Source organism: Mytilus trossulus, chromosome 3 (assembly GCF_036588685.1).
Source record: "Mytilus trossulus isolate FHL-02 chromosome 3, PNRI_Mtr1.1.1.hap1, whole genome shotgun sequence".
NCBI lineage: Eukaryota > Metazoa > Mollusca > Bivalvia > Mytilida > Mytilidae > Mytilus > Mytilus trossulus.
In genome coordinates this window covers 23,193,278-23,212,572 of record NC_086375.1, presented here as the reverse complement: position 1 = coordinate 23,212,572, position 19,295 = coordinate 23,193,278, and the positions used below count along the sequence as shown (strand labels likewise).

Below are 19,295 nucleotides of genomic sequence, written 5' to 3'. Positions count from 1 at the left end.
TTTGTGATTTTCTATTTTTATTAATTATGTTGTATATAGAGATTAGGTCGTAGACAATTAAATTGAGGAACAGTTTTTCCAGAAAATTGAGCAAGTGCATTAAGAAATGGTGTGTTATGGGTAAAGAGGCCATTAAAGAGGAGTAGATGCTCTAAAAGTTCGTTCTTAAACAAAAGGTTTTATGGTTCAGGGTTGTGCATCAGTTCATTCATTACTCCATCTCATACCTGCTGCTTAAAGTTTTTATTTAAGGAAGCTTACCATGATGTTCTAGTTACATAAACTTTAAATACAGTTTTTGTCAGCATGATGTTGCCTTATTAGAATATATTGCTGATCAATGTCTTCCAAGGCTCTATGATGACCTATACTGGTTTACTTTTACAATTTTTTTCTTGGATGGAGAGTTCACAGTCTCATACCATATCTTATGTATATCTATATACAAAGTAGGGTTTTGAGTTTTGACCAAGCCTTCATGGATTCTGTACATAATAATGTGATAGTGCTACTCGCCTAGTGGGGCATATAGTACCCTCATGTACATGTTTTCTTGTTATAGAAATAAAGTTATCTTAATTTCAATTGCATCATGGGGACATTTATTTTTCATTTCATTGCTTGGTTGCTGTCCTTTTAAATTTAACCAATATGTTCTGTAATTTCCCCTTGTATGATTTATAAATTGTGAAAAACAAAAGTTTTTTGTGAATACCAGTTGTGTATTTATAGTTTGAAACAAGACTATAGCGTTGACTCTTTCATTTCATACTTTTGTTTTGCTTAAGAAATTCTGTACAAATCTACCTCTGACATTTGAAGATGTTTTAGCAAAATCATGTCTTCCTGCACTTTTGATAGATTTGTTGAATGAAATCTTATCCAAAGAAATAGAGCTGATATTATAGAACATATTGGAGTGTAAGAACAACATGATATCTATTTCAGAAAATAAAAGTACTTTAAGCTTGCCTTCAATAATTGCATTAATTCTTTGAAACAATAGCACAAGAAAGTATATAATACATATATTTAATGGTACATTTGTTTTTGTTGTCTTCTAGTTCAGACTTTTTTTCTGGGATGATTTTATAATCTTAGTTTCACATAGGATTATACAAAATAATACTAACAAAGCGATTGCTGTCCATCGTTGAAGATACACATGAAACCTTAAGGTGAAGGATACAGGCTCTTTAGGGCCTCTAAGTCGTGGCGTATCAGTAGATTACTACTCATTGAAGTATTCTAGTAGACTATTTTCATATGACCGACTTTTGTAAAAGAAGATTATGTCTAATTAAAGTATTACAATTTTTCATATGACCGACTTTGAACTCCTGAGTTTATATTTTTTCAACAATTTACCTTCTCTACAGTAGGACATTCTTGTACTTGGTCAAGTAAAAGCAACACCAAGAAGTAAAATTAAAGATTACAATCGGTACTATTTTAAGGGAAATTAATTGCAATATGTGTTTTACACACGCAAAATTTAAGGAAATCAGTAACAATTTAAATATAAAGTCAAAAGTCAGTACAATGTAATATGAAAATGGTCGTTCAGCTCTTGTTAGTCAGAGAAGATTTTTTATGATAAGATGAATGAAAGTTTTATGGAAATATTGAATGAAAGAAAATGAGACAGCAACCGAACAAAATGAAGTTAAATGAAAGAAAAGCACTTAATAAGCAGATGCTATTTTAACAATAAAAGTATTATTGTTCTTTCCTTGTATTGCGATCTATTAAATAGATTTATTTTATTATGATCATGCAGGCACCATAAAATGGTATTCGTTACATGAAATCCCTAATCAATGATTTTAATTGTAGAAAAAAACTATTAGAATATTTAGAAGTAGGATTATGCTAGCATTTGTTATTCCGATGCATAGAAAAAAGTATAATTCATCACTGACAAGTTGTAAAGGAATGATGAAATAACTGATTTGTTTATTTTTTTCTTGAACTATTGATGAAATCGTAAATCTAATCTAATTTGCCTTGTACTTCCCTTGCTTAACAATTTTCCGTGGATGGTTTAATTATGTCCATTAAACACCGAATGACAGATGATGGTTTATTACAGATTAAACACGGGCTATTTCAGTTTCAAAGAAATTTTTAAGCTAACAACTATAGATTTTTTGCAGCAAGCCCCTTATAGATAAATCTTCAATTACAAATCAGAAAGAACGATGTATTGATTTGACGTAGAATCTCTAGAAAAACGTCTCTTATGTTTTGTTCCTATTTTTATTTTCACCAATTTATTGTCTATACAAGGTGGGGTTTAATGAATAAAAAAAGCGAGTGTCCATCTATCGTATTCTTTTTGTTTGACTTCTGGTCGTGTAAATAGTGGTATAATACCTTACTAAATTGTATTGACGTCATTTCAAGTGGCTATTAACAAAGAATTATTATAGTCTACTAAAAACTTCTCTAATCAAGAAATTGGTTTCTAATAAAACATCTTAAGTGCTTGTTTGAAGACTATTTCCAGGGCCAAAATCTTCGCTTCAAGGAGCCATGTTTGTTTTATACCAAGGTAATATTTTATACTGTTTTATGAATTGTGATTGACTTTAGATTATATTGAGTTTGAGCTCTAAAGATTTATTAAATAAAAAAATGAAAAATTGAATGAAGTAAAATCGCTCTCTACCAGAAGCCATGTGACAGCCATATTATATTGTGATAAATTGAATTATAGTGTGACATTTTGAGAATTGACTTTTTCAGTTATCACCATGGTAATACAAAACTGTAGGATCAAGAATGAAGTTAGGCATGTTAATGTCCAATAAGTTCTAATTAAATATGTTAACAGTCAATTTCTGATGACTAAGAGCACAAAAGTTGTGACCTCATGCACTGTTTTGTTGCAGCTGGTCAGATGTCATTTCATTACATCATATGTCAATTTCTATTTGTTTTTGTCCCTCGAAATAGAGTAGATATATAACCTGGTGTACAAATGTAAGAAATTTTAAAAATAAAAAAAAAACAATATTTTCATGAAATCAGACATGTTTTGAATTTAAAAAAAGATATATGTGGGGTATATAACTTTACTTCAATGCTGCAGAAACCTAATGAAAATAAAAATAAAATTTAAAATATCGCAAAGAAATCAGAGGGTCATCATTAACATACAGTCTTCAACAAAAGACCGATTTCTACAGGCAACATATCAAATTTTGGATCTTCTTGAGTGGAATAAGGTTTTATTTGATCTTTTTACCAGAAACATGTATAATAAAAATCAAAAGATGTAAACCTCAGTTTAAAAAAATCACCTTGAGACATTATATTTCATTCCCTTTTTGTGAGTTCACTTTATTGAATCAGCAACTTTCACTAAGTAACAGTCTGGGCATAGCTGAATCATAAAATATCACTGTTTGGCTGCTTTTGTGAGTATAAGAGATTCAGATCTGGGTTATTAAGCTATTCCAGTAAATGTAAATGAATGTTATCCTTGGAAATAGAAATAAGAACAAAATAGGTTATATTCCCATTATCATTGATATTCAACCTTGATGGGCAGCCGTAAAATTAAATTAATAGTTATTACAGCGCTTTGGTTTGACTTTTAATATAGGTTTGAGCTGAGATGGATTATAATTGGATTTTTTTCTCATATTCTCATTCTGCTTGGCATTCATTGTCTGAATACTAAAAAAAGAGATTTAATCATGTCAATGGATTAAGTATGCAGGTCTCGAAAGTTTGCATGAAAAAACAATTGGAATAAAGATGACCAAATAGATCAATTATTTATAGTAAAATTGAGAATGAAAATGGGGAATGTGTCAAGGAGACAACAACCCTATCATAGAGCAGACAACAGCCAAAAGCCACCAATGGGTCTTCAATGTAGGGAGAAACTCCCGCACCCAGAGGCGTCCTTCAGCTGGTCCCTAAACAAATATACTACATCATCAATTTATAGTTTATCAATGGGTATTTTCAAACAATAGGGAATTTCTTGGCTGTTATCTCATACTTAGAGCTGTTTATCTGAAAGCATGAGTTTTCCTCAATTTGTTTTTAAAAAAATTACAGAAAACACGTCTTTTTAATGGATTGTATGATCTTCTAATTGTTCATAAATGATTTGACCAAGAGAGCGTTATTCTGGAGAAAAAGTTTCATTAAATTTGTAATAAAACCACAAAATTTAAAAACCAGTTAGGTATTAATTTTTTATTTAGAGTAAGCTCATGAAATAATGAAGATAGAGAATATAAAAAGATAACAAGATTTGTAAAGTTTGTGAAATGCAAACGAAATAAACACTTTATAAAACTTTGGGCATCTTGAATTCCAATTTCCTGGAATTCATCAGGAATGCCAAAAACTTAACATTTTAAAAGCCAGAGATTTTGAATTGGTGGTCTGACACCTATAAAATACATGTCAGTAGCTGCTACGTCATTAACAATTAGCAATTTTTTTTAAATATCTACAAAAGGAATAAATTTATCAGTTACTAATAATAACCAATTCAATGCTATGGTAGATCTTTGATAATTTCTGTGAAATTTCTTCACAGCTTTTTAAAACTTGGACAGATATAGAGCTTGACATATACCATGCATTGACACCTGTTTATTATTAAACACAGTCCATTGACCTCTAGATGTTTCTTTGCTATTTTTGATATTAGGTTTCTGTCTCTCTCCCATATATAAACCCTTAAAGGTCCAGGTATACGAAACTATTTAGTCACATTTAAAGTCTGATTTTGAAAAATATTTGTATACCCTATTTATGGGAATTATGTTTTTATGCTCCATTTATGGGCATTATATATATATGTTTCCTTGTCTGTGCGTCCCTTCTGTTAGTACGTTAGTCTGTCCATCTGTCCCACCTCAGGTTAAAGTTTTTGGTTGAGGTAGTTTTTGATGAAGTTGAAGTGCAATCAACTTGAAACTTAGTACACATGTTCCCTATGATATGATCTTTCTAATTTTAAAGCCAAATTAGATTTTTTACCCCATTTTCACAGTCCATTGAACATATAAAATGATAGTGCGGATAGGGCATCAATGTACTATGGACACATTCTTGTTTCAATCAAAATCATGCAGTATCAGCAATCAGGAAATATTGAATTCAAAAAATAAAATTATTTCATAATGCAAATGTATCCATTTGATGCAACATTGATAAAATCGTACCATGATAGTACATTGCTCTGCCCAGGGGTGAAATTTTCAATGGATTGACTTTACGACCCCTGATGTTCAGATTTGACCTTCAAGAAATCTGGAAGCAAATGCAGATATCTATTTTTTCCCAGAGGACAAGATATTCTTATGTGAAAAGATACCAAAGTTACAGTTATCAACAAATATAATCAATGTTACAAATTTATTGATGGAAAATTGGGGAAACCAAATCTGTAGGAAAATTAACAGAACAACTTGAAATAGAAATGAAGTCTAAATCAATTCACACATGTTTTGGTGATGAATCTATAAAGATATTTAATGAATTATTGATTCGTTTTATGTATGGTAAATGAAATAAAGAATTACTGCCCAACATTCTTTTTTAGCATGGTAAATGTCCCTGTATGACGGAAAATGTTTCCAGTATTACAAAACCTGATTGAGGGTTATCTAACCACTACCTGGCTTCTCTCTCCATACAGTTGTCTTATCTTCTGCCAAATATTTTTTCTATCTGTTTTATAATTAACCAGATTTGAAAAATTCTATATTATTCCCAGTGAGCTGACGATATCAAAACCTGTTAAATAAATCTCATCTAATATTGTGTAATGCTTTCTTGTGGTAAGATTTTAATATTGTATTGTAAAATCTTGTAAACTTTAAAAACTTTTGTGATTTGAGTAAGCCTTAATTAACACAATATTAAATTGACTTGGGCATTGACGTCATAAGTTTGAGCTAAAAGTTATAAAGATATATTCTGTTATCAAACCATGTTTAGTTTGTTGTACAGTAAGAAAAACAAGTTGACATTTCTTCAAATTTATAAATATTTGTGTTTGTTTTGTGTTCATTAAACCAGTCGAGGAAGATTTAAAAGTTTAAGTTTATGAATTTCCGTTTGACAGATTTCGCTGAAATTTTCATGTTGGATTTAGTGGATTCTGATCCTGGTAAGAAACTATTATTCTAAATCATTTTTTTTTTAAGATTCATTTGATCATTGATGTTTAAGAGATATATTTAATGTTGGGGGTTTTCAAAGAGAGATAAATTTGAATCACATATTTATATTAAATTAGTAAGAAAAGATGCCATTTAAAGATAAAAGAAAAAAAAATTGATAAAAAATATTAAGATGTTACTGCTTATCTCATGGACATAATTTATATTACTCTGTTCACCTCAATAGATAATAGATTTTTCACATGGATGAATAATTTATTTATCTCCAGTCTGTTATTAAGATAATAAAAATAAGTTTATTTACAATGTCTTTGGATTGACAAAGTTAGAGGTGGACTTAGGTGGAGGGTGCCCCCCCCCCCCCCCCCCTTTTTTAAGGGAAAACTATTGTTGATAATAATACTAATAGGGCATCACTGAACATGACTGGGTTCCCGCATAGACAGTCAATGCCTGAATGGGCCCCCTTATGAAAACTTTTTATCCACAACTGAAAGTTACCCTGTTCGGCATAAAAAGAATAGACACCCAGTGGGCCTCCATTATGAAAATTTATGGATCCACTTCTGAAAGTTCCCTTTTATGAAAAAAGATTTTTTTCAATGATGTGGGATTGACCATGGATAGTGGACAATGATCTCATGTTAAAGCCATTTATTTGAGTTTTTTTCTGGTTGGCCGCCAGAGTGGTGTTGTTTTCGCCTCCAGTCCTGGAGGTCATGGGTTCAAAACCATTGGCAGGAAAAATGATATTTGCTACTTTCCTGCTAAGCATGTAGCATTTTGGAGTAAGAGCAAAACTGGTTAGCTTGGATTTAAGAATTATGTGTCTGGGTTGGAGAACCTGTCTTCAGTGGAAATGAAACCTATTGAACTGGACCGTTTAAAGTCCTGCAGAGTGTGTCAGTCTAGTCTTATCAAATTTTCACTTTTAAGTCCTAAATACGCATATAATTTGCCAGAGAACAATAAACAGTGAACCATCATCACCATCTTATTACTGATCTTATATAGTAAAGCTCATTTGATAATTATATAAATAACTATATAAGTATAAAATTGATAAGAAAATGTACTTAAAAGGTGAACTTCAGGTTGACTCCTGTCAGAGAAATTAGCTTCAGAAATACTAAGTCCTTGAAACTCTTCAGATGAATAATTAACATCAGATTTTTTCTTGACATCTTAATTACTTAATTTTACTTTGTGTTGATGAGTATTCAGTTGTGTTTTAGGGAAAAAAAGTATCATTAAAATCTATGTACTATTAGAGTTTAAAAAATGTATTAATAAATTCATAGTGCATAGAGTTTAAAAAAAGTAGAAGTATATTTAATATCAAAGTAATGTCATTATAAAGTTTAAAAAAAAAATAATACTTATACAGATTACAAAATGTATATTTAAAATCACAGTTCTCTGAAAGTTTAAAAAGGTCATGGTACTTACAGAGATTAAGAATCGACACGGATTATTAAAATCTTGGTACACACAAGTGTTGAAGGGTTTTAAAATGTATGATTAAGATCACAACATTCATTTTGATGTGTTTTGTCATTCGATTTTGCCATGTGATTAGGAACTTTCTGATTTGATTATCCTCTGAGTTCAGTATTTTTGTGATTTTACTTTTTTCAAATTGCCACTTGAAATTTTAAAATGTTTGACGACTGTTAAATGTACAGCGGCAAATATTGCAGAAATTTTCAGGACAATATAATGTTAATGGGATCATCATGAACATATACTGCTTTGCACTATACTGTTAAATGTACAGCGGCAAATATTGCAGAAATTTTCATGACAATTTAATATTAATGAGATGTGAACATATTCTGCTTTTCACAATACAGTTAGACATATAAGCAGGAAGACATATGAGTATGATGCAGAAATAAACACTTTTAAATTCTTTGATCTGACCCAGGAGTGAAATAAATATATTTGACAACTGGGTTTTAACCTAGATTTCGTGGTTCACTGAACTTGGAAATGTGACAGCTCATATCTGGTCAAAGTTTTGGACACATATTTAGGGGAGACTGCATCAAGGATTCTGCAGCCCTTTAATATTCTCTTTGTCCATCCATCTATATGTCTGTCTGTTGGTCGGTCAATGGTTTTCTTGAATGCAAAATCTTCAAAAGTAAATGTAGGAGATCGACAAATGAAAATTTTTACAGTTGTTGTGCATACCGGAGAATCATATTTTTTGCGGATGAAAATGAAAAATGTATTATTTGCTATGGCAATACGATTTTGTGTGTAAAAAATTTATTCGTTGTCCACCATTTAGGAAAATGCCCATCAAATACATTATGTGCTTGCATTTTTAACAAAACATGCGTTTATCGAGAACAAATCCTGAATTTAATAGTTGCAGGTGTAAAAATTTATGTAAATTGCGACTAATGAATTTGCTTTTTATGCATCAGTTTCTTTGACACACATAAAAAATTGCAAGCTGGGCCCTTGCTGATTCAGTAGTCAGTTTTCTAGTCTTGATTTTATTTGACCGATTAATGTCTTAAGTTAAATCTGAAAAAGTTTTTATTTAATTACAAATTTGATAAATGGCTTTTAGCATTTATTTTGTGGTTATCTTTTTAATTTTGTATTGAATAAAGTCGGAAGTAAAATTAATTATTTATTTTTTGTTTACCGGTTTTCATAAAGGTGTTAATATTACTCAAAAGAGATCCTGATAACTCATTGTAGTTGATCATTTAAATTTACGTAATGAAAATATCCTTATACTAAATAACAATTGAAATCAATACTGGTATTAACAAGTTTCCTTGTAAGCGGTCAGTTATATTTCAATTTTATCAAGATCTGATTTGAAAAATATCCCTCGAAATAAAACAAACTTATATGGTACTGTGGAGGAACTAATGCAAATTTACCTGATGCTAGCTGTTACAAGTAAGTAATGTGGGTTTCAATACCAATTGGTTAAATATTTTTCCAAATTCAATTTACAATGGCGGTGAAGATCTATGCATTTGAACAGGGACATATAGTTGGAATCCGCCCCCCCTTTATCCTAGGTTGAGATTCTCACCCCTTTTTTGAATGGCTGGATTCGCCCCATGATTTCAAATCATTCATCAAACTGATCAATTGGTGGACAATTTTACCCCATTGCTTTTTGAATCTTTGTGCAGTGTTGTAAATCAAAATACTTTAAACATAAAATTGCTTTTTCTCATTTGAAGCTAAAAGCAATTTGATACCATGTAATTTGGAACACTAGCTATGGTTTTTCTTAGATTTGAAAACAAATTCTGACATCCAACATTTAACAGATGTGGATCCTGGATTTTTGCAAAAAGGGGGGCTTAAGGGTCCACTTATAATACATTGTGTGAAGTTGAACAAGTGAAAGGCACATAACTCATAAATGTAGCATCAGACTTGAGGAGGGCACCCTGCTGGCTTTCTAATTCTACCATGGCTTTAATTTATACTAATTTTACCACAGGCGATTGTGAGGTGTAAAATATTGGCATGAATGGGCAAACCTGTGGGAAAATCAGTATAAATTCAAACCCACAGGAATAATTTCTAGTCTAAGCTCTTTAGGGGAAGGCAGATAATTTACACCATCAGAACAGCCCCAAGAAATCATGACATTGTCGATCTGTTGACATGCAATTTATTCATGTTTTACCACGGGTGTGTACTTAAGGGTTTGAGGAATGTCATAATAGAATATCATTGTACTGCCAGTGATTTATGCTTTTGATGAATTAATATCAAACTGACTAGGACAAGAAAATTGGTGTTTAACACATGTATGGTTTGAATTGTAATTCTTTTGGTTGTATTTAAGTATTATAACATAGATGATTTGGCTTAATGCGTCATAAATGAAAAGTGTTTTCAAACTTTAGTTAAACTTTTCCCATTGTGTGTAATTTTTCCTTTTCAACACAGTATTTGTAAAAGTTATTATAATCCAAAATTTTTAAAAATCAAAAATAAGTTTCAAATTAGTCCTCCTGTCTATTGTTTGTTTCTATAAATAACTTTTATTTCTATTTATATCTTTTAATTAATAAAGGTAATTGAATTAATTTGAAAGCCCTATTTTGCATATTTTAACTGAAAATCATTAAGATCTAATTTAACCGCAAATATCATTGAACAGAAATATTATAGTGAATGGAATTTTTATGATGGGAATTTTTTCTACTATATTTGTGAATGAAATAAAATAATTTTCATTATGATATAAACTTTTAATTACCATACAGTTATTTGCCACCAAATACCATTGAACAGAGAACAGTGAATGAAAGTTTTATATTGGGAATAATTTTACTATAATAGTGAATGATATCAAATAATTTTATTATGATATAAACATCTAATTACCAAACATTTGTTTGCTACCGAATATCATTGAACAAGAATGAAATTTTTATATTGAGAATAATTTTACTTTGATTATGAATGAAATCAAATAATTTTATGATGATATAAACTTAAATGACCAAACATTTGTTTGCTAAGCACTTTTGATTTCCCTTTTGTTGATGCTCGAACAGCCATATACGACAGATGGAATTGTAAATTGATAGGTGATTGACTAAATTTGTACAGTTTACAAGTACCTGTCGTTTATTACGTTTAGATGGTATTAAAGATATATGTATGACTTTTATACATGAGCATGTTATATACAAAGAAGCATTATTTCACTTGACAAATCTATACGTCATTCACTGTGTATGCCTTTCACACCTGAGACCTTTTTGATTCTTTTAATTAACTCTCCTAAGGTAAGGTTTGTTTGTTGCTCTTTGTACTGTATTGATGATATAATGATGTTTAATTTTCCACCTGATTTCACTGTAAACAGCGATATCTATTCCTTAAAGAATGGTACGAGAGAACGGAAATGATTCTGTTGTGATATTAACTAATGAGAACGTTTAGGATTATAGTTCGTATGGTGTATATCATCAATGTATGACATTTCCAACACCTTTTTGTAACATTAAGATCTTGTTTTCTTCAGAAACGGGAAAACCTGTTCATATTTCCATGAAGGTCGGTGATGACTGTAAGATGTCAGATTCTGACCAGAAAAAAGATGACATCCATTTTGGAGTTTCAGACGAGCATGGGAAGGAATGTGAAGTCGAAATAGATGCTCCAGAAGAAGAGCAAGAAGAAGGTAATAATTTTAAAGATAAACTCTTTATTAATTTGTGATTTACACTGCAGAAACACTCCAACCTCATACATATTTTCTTGAAACTAGTCCGGTTAAATGGGCTTTTTCTCCCATATAAGCTTGAGAAATTAAAATGCTCATGAAAAGAATTTTGTCTTATTATATACATTTGGACTGACTCGAACCTCATACATATTTTCTTGAAACTTGTCCCCTTATGGTTTTTTTCCATATAAGCTGAAGAAGTTAAAATATTCATCAAGAGAATTTTATCTTAAAAGGCATTTGGACTGACAGATGTACCATGTTTAAAATGTTCATCAGTTAAAAGATAGAGACTGATTCGTTTAATACCTGTACCCTTCTCATTTAGTAATGTTTTACTCGAACAATCATTTAAGGCTTTGATCATTTAAAGACATAAAGTACCTCTCACGTAAGTTTATCAGCCCTATCTTTATTTTAGAGGCTATTTAGTTTTAAATAAAAGGTACTGAAATTCAAATATTTCTGACTAGTTTAATATGTACCATGTTGGAGTGTTTCAATGTAATAAAAGTATAGAACTTAACCGGATATTGTTTTCTGTGTAATAACTAATACCATGCATTGTCTGTTACGGAGAGTTCACGTCATTAATCATATAAAGTTTGCACAATGTGTGGACAACCTGCATTAATAAGTCTTCAAACATGCTTATGTCAGCATTTATTTCATGTCTCTGCATATCTTAATTTGGATTTTTTATTGTATCTCTCTGTTGGCTATCTTTTTCTTGACATTTTTCCAGTGAATAATCATTTGATTTGTATAAAAAATCATTTAGAATGATTTGTTCATGAAAGAAATTTTTTAAATTGATTTAATTTGCATTAGATGTCCAATTATTGCTACAAAATAGGTTTTCTTTCCACTATAAGATTAACATTAACTGACTATTTTAAGATATAAAATTTGTTTCTTGACATTTTTAATACATTTGTTTACTATTTAAACTGCATAAACTGAAGCTTTTTTTCTGTTTCACAGACCATGAGACATAATTATTGCTCATTAGAAGTAGCCTGGAAAATAATTTGATATCTTCTTCTAATTATGAAAACAGTAATTCTAAAATCTATTTTTGAACCGTATAAAATCAGATAAGCGATTTTAATATGATTCTCCTATAATTGACCTGTTTTTAGCAGAGAAATTTCCAAATTATATTAGATTTCAAGGCTCTGGAATTTGAATCAGAATAATGATACAGCTGCTGAGTAGAGTTTTTGATTGTTGAATGTACTTTTAACCTTTATATTAATTTTATTTCATAAACTTGATTCATATCACATTCTCTGGAGGTTTATATCTTACATACGAACTTCACCTTTTCAAAAAACATTGTGAAATATTAGATATTTGCCATATAATCAGCACTTTATACACAACACAATTTAAGAATAATGTTTATTATTAAAATATCAAAACATACTAAATCTACACATAATATTAAAATAAACTGTAACATAACAGTACATATCTTTCTACATGGCAAGACTATAAACACTATAATACATTATTGGCTTTCTTGGGGCTACTCATTCACTTAAAAAATTTGGCTTAATTTTAAAAATCTTATCAAAATATGAGAAAAAATGAATATTTCAAACTAATCAAAATATGAGAAAAATAAATTTAAAAAATTGTTCCTGAGGCGATCCCCAGGAATGAGCCTATTGTTCCTCGGCAGGAATGAACCTATTTCCTGGGGCGACCCCCAGGAATGACTTATGTTCCTCGACAGGAATGACCTATTGTTCCTCGACAGGAATGACCTATTGTTCCTCGACAGGAATGACCTATTGTTCCTCGACAGGAGTGAGCCTATTTCCTGGGGCGACCCCCAGGAATGACTTATGTTCCTCGACAGGAATGACCTATTGTTCCTCGACAGGAATGACCTATTGTTCCTCGACAGGAATGACCTATTGTTCCTCGACAGGAATGACCTATTGTTCCTCGACAGGAATGAGCCTATTTCCTGGGGCGACCCCCAGGAATGAGCCTATTGTTCCTCGACAGGAATGAACCTATTTCCTGGGGCGACCCCCAGGAATGAGCCTATTGTTCCTGGGGCGATCCCCAGGAATGAACCTATTTGTTCCTCGACAGGAATGAACCTAATTCCTGGGGCGACCCCCAGGAATGAACCTAATTGCTTCTGGGCGATCCCAGCGTAGTAAAAATACTACTTTAAACTACCTATTTGTTCCTCGACAGGAACCTATCTGATGTATTATTGAATTGGGGGAGTATGATTCCCCTGGAATTAAAAAGGCAAAAATACACATATCATTTCTATATGAGTAGCCCCTTAAACATGAAGTAACAAATATGTACATTTGAAAATAACAAACTAGAAATATAATAGATCTTTCACAATGTAATATAGCAATTTCAAATCATTCTTTATAACATCAATTATAGATATATTTTCGACTTCGCTTGAGTGAATGCATGGAAAACACTCATCAGCTATATGAGAACAAAAACCAACTACTCCGCTATATGAATATTCTTAAATGTTTAGTCAGAATTTAATTATAGACCTGACTGTAACTAAATAACTCTTTCAGTACTTATAGCATATTTTATCCAATCATGACCTGTAGACTAAATACCCAGTTAATGCACAGGTGTTGTAGGGGAAGGCGGGTGGGATAGCTAATTGTTCTTGCATCCGATACATCGATGCGTTCTCTCAATTTCATCAACAATACTCTAACCCCCCTCTAGGGCACTATTCCTAATAATCTAAAAATAAATGTTATGCAATTGCCTAAGAATAGACTAAGATACGGCCTGCTAATCTTTGATGAACAGATGCATTGTATTGTGTATAAACTATAATTTAATAAATCAATTTTCCTTTTATACACAACACAATTTAAGAATAATGTTTATTATTAAAATATCAAAACATACTAAATCTACACATAATATTAAAATAAACTGTAACATAACAGTACATATCTTTCTACATGGCAAGACTATAAACACTATAATACATTATTGGCTTTCTTGGGGCTACTCATTCACTTAAAAAATTTGGCTTAATTTTAAAAATCTTATCAAAATATGAGAAAAAATGAATATTTCAAACTAATCAAAATATGAGAAAAATAAATTTAAAAAATTGTTCCTGAGGCGATCCCCAGGAATGAGCCTATTGTTCCTCGGCAGGAATGAACCTATTTCCTGGGGCGACCCCCAGGAATGACTTATGTTCCTCGACAGGAATGACCTATTGTTCCTCGACAGGAATGACCTATTGTTCCTCGACAGGAATGACCTATTGTTCCTCGACAGGAATGAGCCTATTTCCTGGGGCGACCCCCAGGAATGACTTATGTTCCTCGACAGGAATGACCTATTGTTCCTCGACAGGAATGACCTATTGTTCCTCGACAGGAATGACCTATTGTTCCTCGACAGGAATGACCTATTGTTCCTCGACAGGAATGAGCCTATTTCCTGGGGCGACCCCCAGGAATGAGCCTATTGTTCCTCGACAGGAATGAACCTATTTCCTGGGGCGACCCCCAGGAATGAGCCTATTGTTCCTGGGGCGATCCCCAGGAATGAACCTATTTGTTCCTCGACAGGAATGAACCTAATTCCTGGGGCGACCCCCAGGAATGAACCTAATTGCTTCTGGGCGATCCCAGCGTAGTAAAAATACTACTTTAAACTACCTATTTGTTCCTCGACAGGAACCTATCTGATGTATTATTGAATTGGGGGAGTATGATTCCCCTGGAATTAAAAAGGCCAAATGAAATGAGTTCATTAATGAAAGAATGAAAGCCCCCAAGAAATAATAATGCTTAAAAACACATATGTAAAAATAAACAACATTACCAAAACATTAATTTCAAAAATGACACATTATCTGTTGTGCTTTAGAAATAACTCTCTTATCAGTTCTTATATGTCTGATATAACAGTCCGATGACCATCTACCAAGTGTTTGTATGATATGATCTTCAATTCCCGCTGCTGCCGCTGAAGATTTTAAAAACAACACATTTCTGTTGTGCTTTAAAAAGAACCCTCTACCAGTTCTGAAAGAGTGATAACAGTAATCACTTCTCTCTAACCCAGACGGATAAAATAACTCTGTCTTACATAGTTAAAATTCTTGCGTTTAATGCTTAAAGAAGTGTGACTGTAGTTCTGACACATTAACTATGAATGCATGAATCAAGTATCGTCCTCCTTATATATTTAGTTGCTATATAGTTCTGAAGTTGCTTCAAGATATGCTGTCCTCATATTCCAGTGCTTAATAGTTCTGAATTCTGCATCCGAAAACGATAGGTTAATAAACAAAGTTGAACTGTTGTCTAACACATTTTACTATATATGAAGGCAGGCATCAGGGTATGTTTTCTATATATAACGGTGCTATAAAGTTCTGAAGTCTTCATCCGATAAAACGAAGGTTTTAATATCTGTATCTGTATTTTCCTGTAAAATAAAAGAAAAGAAACAACCTGGGAAGTCTTAGTAATCCTTAAACAAGAGAGTCTAAGTGGAAATACTAGCTGAGTTAAATATAACACATTAATACATAATAAAAGATAATATGACCTGTGGCGATCCAGCAGGCATAGTACAATACACATAATTAATTAACCTGTAGCGATCCAGCATGCGTAGTACAGTATACATTAAGATAATGAATGATCTGTGGCGATGCAGCAAGTACCATACGACCTGTGGCGATCCAGCAGGTGTAATACAATATACATAAAAAGAATGAAAGACCTGTAGCGATCCAGCAGGTTCGACCTGAAATATAATATATATAACTGTACTGTATGAAATGTACACCTGGAGAGATCCCTGCATGTGTGGAGCAATCTAGACTAAAGATATAAACATGATAAATACTGTGTGCTACATGTACTATGTGCTGAAATATAATACATATAAAATAAATACCTACATGTATGCATTACTATACTGAAATAATGAATGACCTGTGGCGATCCAGCAGGGGTAGTATGACCTGTGGCGATCCAGCAGGCGTAGTACAATACACCTAAGTAAAATAACCTGTGGCGATCCAGCAGCTGTAGTACAATACATGTATACATAAATAAAATTTCCTGTGGCGATCCAGCAGGCGTAGTACAATATATATAAATAAAATAACCTGTGGCGATCCAGCAGGCGTAGTACAATACACATAAATAAAATAACCTGTGGCGATCCAGCAGGCGTAGTGCAATATACATAATAAGAAAATGACCTGTGGCGATCCAGCAGGCGTAGTACAATACACATAAATAGACAGAATGACCTGTGGCGATCCAGCAGGTGTAGTACAGTATACATAAAGAGAATGAATGGCCTGTGGCGATCCAGCAGGGTAATACGACCTGTGGCGATCCAACAGGCGTAGTACAATACACATAAATAAAATTACCTGTGGCGATCCAGCAGGCGTAGTACAATATATATAAATAAAATAATATAACCTGTGGCGATCCAGCAGGCTTAGTACAATACACATAAATAAATAACCTGTGGCGATCCAGCAGGTGTAGTGCAATATACATAAGAAAATGACCTGTGGCGATACACCTGGAGAGCCCTGCATGTGTGAAGCAATCTAGACTAAAGATATAAACACAATAAATAACTGTGTGCTACATGTACTATGTGCTGAAATATAATAGATATAAAATAAATATATACATGTATGCATAACAATACTGAGAAATGTCCATCTGGAAAATCCTGGAATGTGTAAAATAATCTAGTATAGAGATAGCAAATAGAATAGCGATATGAACATGATAAAAACTGTGTGCTTCATGTACTTTGTGCTGAAATATATATACATTTAAATTCATATAATTCTAATATACCGTACGAAATATACACCTGAAGAGATCTTGGACGGTTGTGGAACACTCAGGAATAAATATAAATATGATAAAAACTGTGCTATGTGATGAAATATCATACATATAAAATAAATACATATGACTGAGAAATGTCCTGGAAGGTGTAGAATAATCTAGAATAGAGATACATGTACATGTAGCAATCTATAATAGCAATATGAACATGATAAATACTGGTGCTTCTGTACTACATGTATGTGGAATATATACATGTACATAAAATATAAATTCATACTATATGTACGAAATGTTAACCTGAAGAGATCTCTGTCGGTGTGGAACAATCTAGAAAAGAGATAAAGATACTGTGTGATACTATGTGCTAAAATATGAGACATTAATACATAGTATTACTCATATAAATACATGTATGTGTCTGCTGTTATTACAGATGTATGTTGTGCTTATCAATAAAATAAAAAAAAAAAAAAAAAATATTACTAATATACTTAACAAAGGCAGAGTTTCCACCAATACAATACATTCAGTTGCATATCCTTAAGAAGTTCAGACATATATACGTGCTGAGTATACGTGTCTTCGAATCTCCATGCTGCTCTTCACACCCTACTCTGCAGTAGTATATGATAAACCTGTATACTAGCCTAGTATATGTAAACCCGGTGTGTCTGTATGCTCTAAGCGTTCCCTCAGTGCCCTTGGACTAGTGTTGAAGAACTGCGGAAATAATACATTGTAAGGACTAAACTGGAACTATATATATCTACGTTGAAGCAAAGTGTCCACCAGACGCAGTGGTCCTGCATAAAACCATAACAAATTTGTATATATCTCATGTATCACGATCACTGACTTCCGAGCCTGGGCGGTAGAAACATGCTTATCGGCTGCTTATCAAAGAAATTAAGCATTAAAGGCCGACGCAAATGGAATGTGTATGCATAGCTAGTGTGCTGATATAGCATGAGTTCAAACGTAGTGTTTATGAAATATTGAATGCCGTCGACATAGCGATAAAACTGGCGGGCATAATGTACGGGAAACTGTAATGATACTGACATTTGGAAAAAGCTGACCAACAGTTATTTATTAATCAAGTTGTGTAGTAAATATAAAACGAACGTTTACACACTTAGTCTACTCAATCGTGGTTCTATTCCAATATTGTTATTGTTTACATATATGCGTTGCATTGTGGGATCGCGCACTTGTAAATGCTGTCATGGCCGAATGTCTCCATAGGTCAATCAGTCATTCTCATAGCGTGAGCTGAACATCTATGTTCTTGTTCTCAACTCTACAAGAAGAGTTAATTCAGTTTCGAAATATTAAAGCTCATAATACGATATCTGTGTTTACCTGGGTGCGTACCCATAGCACGCACTTGGAAAGTGACATTGAAGTGATGATAATAACTCAATGAAATGAACAATATCCAATCACTATTCCAAAGAAACGTATATCTATGTCAATATCCGTTAACATAAAAAGATTTTTTCGAATATGGTTCGAAACCAGTAAATAATAGCTAATTGTTCTTGCATCCGATACATCGATGCGTTCTCTCAATTTCATCAACAATACTCTAACCCCCCTCTAGGGCACTATTCCTAATAATCTAAAAATAAATGTTATGCAATTGCCTAAGAATAGACTAAGATACGGCCTGCTAATCTTTGATGAACAGATGCATTGTATTGTGTATAAACTATAATTTAATAAATCAATTTTCCTTATGAAATATATCAATTGTTTAAACATAAACCAATGCATATTGCATTCCCTGAGGTTTCTATCTTACATATGAACTTCACCTTTTCAAAAAAAAAAAAACGTTGTAAAATATAAGATATTTGCCATATAATCAGCACTATGAAATATATCAATTGTTAAGCATAAACGTGATGCATATTGCATTCCCCGAAGGTTTCTATCTTACATATGAACTTCACCTATTCAAAAAAAAAAAAAAACGTTGTGAAATATAAGATATTTCCCACATAATCAGCACTATGAAAATAGAAAGCGATC

The 19,295-nt window shown here is 32.2% G+C and overlaps 1 protein-coding gene and 1 long non-coding RNA gene across 6 annotated transcripts in view; one reads left to right on the top strand and one right to left on the bottom strand.

The window, feature by feature from the left end:
• LOC134710645 (uncharacterized) overlaps window positions 1-19,295 on the top strand; it is an 85,184-nt gene that overhangs the window by 49,017 nt on the left and 16,872 nt on the right. For all 5 annotated transcript variants that reach the window (XM_063571031.1, XM_063571028.1, XM_063571029.1 and 2 more), the window contains one exon: window positions 11,185-11,343. In XM_063571031.1, coding sequence (XP_063427101.1) covers window positions 11,185-11,343 — 159 coding nt within the window. The remainder of the gene's footprint in view (window positions 1-11,184; window positions 11,344-19,295) is intronic.
• Window positions 12,779-18,499, bottom strand: LOC134710639 (uncharacterized). The gene is made up of 2 exons (XR_010106124.1): window positions 13,263-18,499; window positions 12,779-13,184 (listed from the first exon to the last, which is right to left on the bottom strand). It is a non-coding gene; the product is annotated as an uncharacterized LOC134710639 (long non-coding RNA).